The 4,694-nt window shown below is 33.2% G+C and overlaps 1 protein-coding gene across 2 annotated transcripts in view; it reads left to right on the plus strand.

Annotated features, from left to right (window-relative positions):
- LOC117104573 overlaps positions 1 to 3,885 on the plus strand; it is a 6,969-nt gene extending 3,084 nt beyond the window's left edge. For both annotated transcript variants that reach the window (XM_033245427.1, XM_033245428.1), the window contains 4 exons: positions 24 to 131; positions 1,684 to 1,791; positions 2,420 to 2,527; positions 2,959 to 3,885. In XM_033245427.1, coding sequence (XP_033101318.1) covers positions 24 to 131; positions 1,684 to 1,791; positions 2,420 to 2,527; positions 2,959 to 3,034 — 400 coding nt within the window. In that variant the 3' untranslated portion in view covers positions 3,035 to 3,885. The remainder of the gene's footprint in view (positions 1 to 23; positions 132 to 1,683; positions 1,792 to 2,419; positions 2,528 to 2,958) is intronic.
- Positions 3,886 to 4,694: the final 809 nt, after the last annotated feature.

Raw genomic sequence — 4,694 nt, forward strand, 5'->3', positions numbered from 1 at the left:
TTTGTTTCTTTCAAATGTTGAAGTACTAAGCGGGTAGATTCGCAGCACCAATTATGGACGATGGTAGGTGATGCCATGCAAGGTAACGACAAACTAAGTTCACTAGCGGCAACCGGCAAGAGAGCACCACTGTAAGTAATAATAATAATAATAATAATAATAATAATAATAATAATAATACAATAACCAAACTGTTAATAATAATAATAATAATAATAATAACACTCAGTAGAGAGCATATCTATCAAATCCTTTTCTATTAAATAAATCTCCCAGAATATGTTCCTAATTTTCAACCACCACCACCACTACCACCCCACCACCACACATCGCTCCACCTCCTCTTGAAATAATGCACAGTAACTCGCCCAAACACTTTTCATTTCAAAGAGTGCCTTAAAAGTACTAAGCGGGTTTTTCCACGTTTAGTATATGTTCTTGGAGATATGTTCTTAGAGATATTCAGGTCTGGGACCAAAGGCCCTTAAATGCACAGCTGAATTTGGATCGTCACCAACACTTCATAATTTCTTCCTTGTCTTGGTTAAACTTTCACGAAAGTTTCATTCAGATCTGTTGATTAGTTTTTTTGAAATATCTGGTAGGGGACGTTTCCTTTGAATGGTCCTCATATCCTCACCCTATTCCGGATGGTCACCAAAATTTAAACATTTCTTCATCAAAAAATGACAAACTATTCTGGCTAGTATCATTTAGAGCCTTCGATTATTTTTAGAGATATTTAGGTCTGGGACCGTAGGATTTTAAATGACCCTCAAATTCACACCCGAATTTTAAACCAAAAAAAAAAAAACACACAAAAAAAAAAAAAAATTGAAAACACGAAAACGTGACGATAACACAATAATAATCATTATTATTATTAACAACAATGATAAATGTAGATGATAATAGAATAATACATAATAAAAAGAGTGAATTATAATAATATATAACGATGATATAATAATATTGTTTTCTATCCGATTTAACTCACAGCGTAGGCCTACACATAAGTGAAAGACATTAAACAATATAATTAGAGTTTATCACACTAAACAATAATTTATTCGCTAAAACCAAATCAAAGTAGGCCTATAATTAATATGACATTCAATTCTCATATCATCTTACTAATGCTACTCCTGCTCGGTAAAACCAATTTGCAAATTATCAACATAGTTTTCGTAAAAGCCAATTACAAGCATTTAGGCCTAAAGGACTTTTACATTAAGTACCGTAAATGCTCGAATAAGCGCCGCGGCTCTTATACAATTTTTGGAGGCTTCAGTGCGGCGCTTATTATAAAAAAAATATTGGCGTGGCTGTTCCCATGCCCGTTCTCATGTTACCAATTTCACCTACAGTATTCCTGTAGTTCGGTAGGCCTATCATAGGTCCTACCATCCATCGTAAATGAACGTTTATAAAGAAATGCTTGTGTCTTCATTGTGTTATTGATTCATTTTAATACTGTATGCATTGTATGTAAAACCCTGTTTCTCAAAGTGTTTCATTACACACATGGTAATAATTATATTCTCTCGATTAAGCGCCGCGGCGTTTATTCGAGAGCGGCGCATATTGGATCATTTACGGTAATAAATAATAGACAGATGGGTTAGAAAAACAAAATATAAATTGTTTTTGTTATTTTTTGAATAATAGTATTTTGTTCCGTAGTGTTAAACGACCGGATGCCCAACAAATGATATGGAATAAAATGGGTAGTTTACTACGAAACAGCGACCGATTTGATTCACTTGTGGCAAGTGGAAAGAGAGCAACATTGTAAGTGGAGTGCACGTTCTTGTTTTTATTAAATGATTATGCATAAACCAGTTTTCCACAAGGCGAATTTATTCGCGCGAATCGAAATCAGAGCTCAGGAAGCGAACCGACGCTTTTGACTCGCGCGAATAAATTCGCCTAGTGGACAACAGCCTTTACATAATTATTTGAATAGGTGATTCCTGACACATTATTCTACTCGTTTTATCTCCTCCATCATTTTTCACTTTTTTAAATTGTATTTTATATTGATAAAAATAAATATTTAATATATTTGGTATATTGATTGTACTAGATAACTTACAGAACAATTGTAATATTTTTGTGTATTCATTTCCCATTGAAAATTGAAGTGGTGGAACAGCTTAGTGCTTAACATGCTTGCCTTCCGGTACCAGAGGCGGTTCAATCCCTGGCTCGTCAACAGGACTTTTACTCACGACCAAAACAACTTCACTCCCTAAGCCCCTTGAGACTTAGTATAGACCATCCTGTGTATATATTTGTCACATGAAGGGATATTTCACATAGAAAAGTGATTAAGTTCGCTGTTTGGCTATTTGGCCTAAACAATTAATAAGAAAAAAAAAACATTCCAGTAAATCAAAACATTTAATTTATTTTGTAGAGGCACAAATGTCAAAGGGCAGCATATGTTTTTTAACACAATTGGAGATTTGTACCACGACCCAAACGTTTGGACCTCATTGAAAACAAATGGAAATGGAGACTCCACGTACGTATGATAAAACTGTAATAAACTTATGTATAATAAATATAACAGATCTTCACATCACATTTCCTTGAGAATTCGAATCGGATTTTAAGCAACTCACACTCTTTTGCTTATGCTTAGTATATATACGTTTGAGGCCTTCATTTTAAGCTTTTGAACGACAAGACGGGATCTCCGAAAATACACTTTTTACAAATAAGTCATGTTGGAATAGGCCTATAAATATACACTCTCAACTGTCTTGCGGAACGATATAGTTATACAGTATATAGATGTTGAATAATCTGCGAGTGTGAAAAAAGTAGCCCGGATTGGAATTCGATCCCTGGACATCTGTTGTCTTTGCAGATGCTTAAGCTTATGATAAAGCTACTGATTCTCACAATTTTCTACTGATAGTTTACAAAATACGTTTACTATCTGTTTCACAGATCACCTGGACAACCGTCGCGAATAGATGAAACCGACTTTGTTGAAGACATTCTACGACAAGAGGAGGAATTTTGAACTTTAACACCAACACCACTTTGAAATAATGTAAAAATCCAGAAACTCTGTACCAGTCTGTGGAATTAGCACATTATGGACATATATTTTTGTCGTCTTTTTTATTTTGATGACTTCGCTGGCAATTGCTTTTAAATCTCCCCTTTCACTTTTTCTCTCCATTATTTTCTGGAAAGTGCATAGATGCTCTAGCGGTCAGCGCTATACAAGCACAGCACTAATATAAATCTTAATATTTTTGCCAAGCTACGAAATTCTTGTTTACATTTTAATGTATTTTATAAGATCCGTTTCATATGCAGACCATTAAGTATTCTGTTTGAACTAAAAGGAAAGAATATTTTCGATACGATCTATATTCAATATATTATTGCGTGCATATCGGTCTTGTATTACACACATCAATATCTCTTTCATGAACAAGGTGGGAAAGTTATCTCGTGCAAAGACTACGCAAAAAAAGCCGTTGAATAATATTCCATTAGACATATATATATTTATGCGAATATAACAAAGAATTAATAAAACAGTTGAACGTTTTACAAATATCATCAGCAGAATGCTCAATGGTATATAAACCAGAGCGGATTAAAATAAAAATAGATTTTGCCGTTTTGGCCATTGGATCTATTGCCGTTTTGGTACTTGTCATTGTCGTATTGATTTATTGCCGTTTGGTTTAATTTTGTTTTAACTAGAAACCGATTCAACAATAGGTTTGATTAGACTTAATTAATCCATGTTAGTCTATATTATTCATTAAGGAATTCTTTTCTGACGAGTGTTGCACTTGGGGCAATTATAGTAGTCTCAGACAGTACGAGTAACAAGATAAGAAACTAAATAGTAATACCTGTCTCTTATACACATCTGTGGAGTGCACGTTCTTGTTTTTATTAAATGATTATGCATAAACCAGTTTTCCACAAGGCGAATTTATTCGCGCGAATCGAAATCAGAGCTCAGGAAGCGAACCGACGCTTTTGACTCGCGCGAATAATAGTATATTATTATTATCATTATTATTATTATTATTATTATTATTATTATTATTGTTATTGTGCGAAGATATGTTTGTACACCATCTAGCAAGACTTTGATATTGAAGTTTTATTATGTAGTGGAAAGAATATTTGCATCATATGTTTTTACACCATCTAGCAAGACTTTGATATTGAAGTTTTATTATGTAGTGGAAAAAATATTTGCATCTAGTTAGGATTGAGCCTAGCGATCTTGGATTAGAAAGCGAGTGTCAACTAATGTATCTATATGTGAATCCTACTATAGATAGAATATGTACATATACATATTGGTGAAATGTACATACAAAAGTGTATAGGCCTATGTATGAGTAAATATACATAATTATTATACCCTCAATATTTCTGTTGTTGCTCCTGTAATTCAATCAATCATCAATTACTTACGCGAGAATGTGATAATAAATAAATTCGATAGGTATGTTTGCCAAAGTTTGGATCAAATTTATTCAAATGGTAATTCTATAGAAATTATATGTTATAATATATTTTATTATATGCAAAACGGGTACATCATTAAGCCAAGTGCAAACACATGTATTTAGCAGACGTTGTTGTTGTAGACGAAGTTATAGATGAAGTGCTTAATTGTTTAAAGCTAAATAAAAAAGAGAATT

Source organism: Anneissia japonica, unplaced genomic scaffold (assembly GCF_011630105.1).
Source record: "Anneissia japonica isolate Jap-2015-1 unplaced genomic scaffold, ASM1163010v1 scaffold287755_len519135_cov135, whole genome shotgun sequence".
Taxonomy (NCBI): Eukaryota; Metazoa; Echinodermata; class Crinoidea; order Comatulida; family Comatulidae; genus Anneissia; species Anneissia japonica.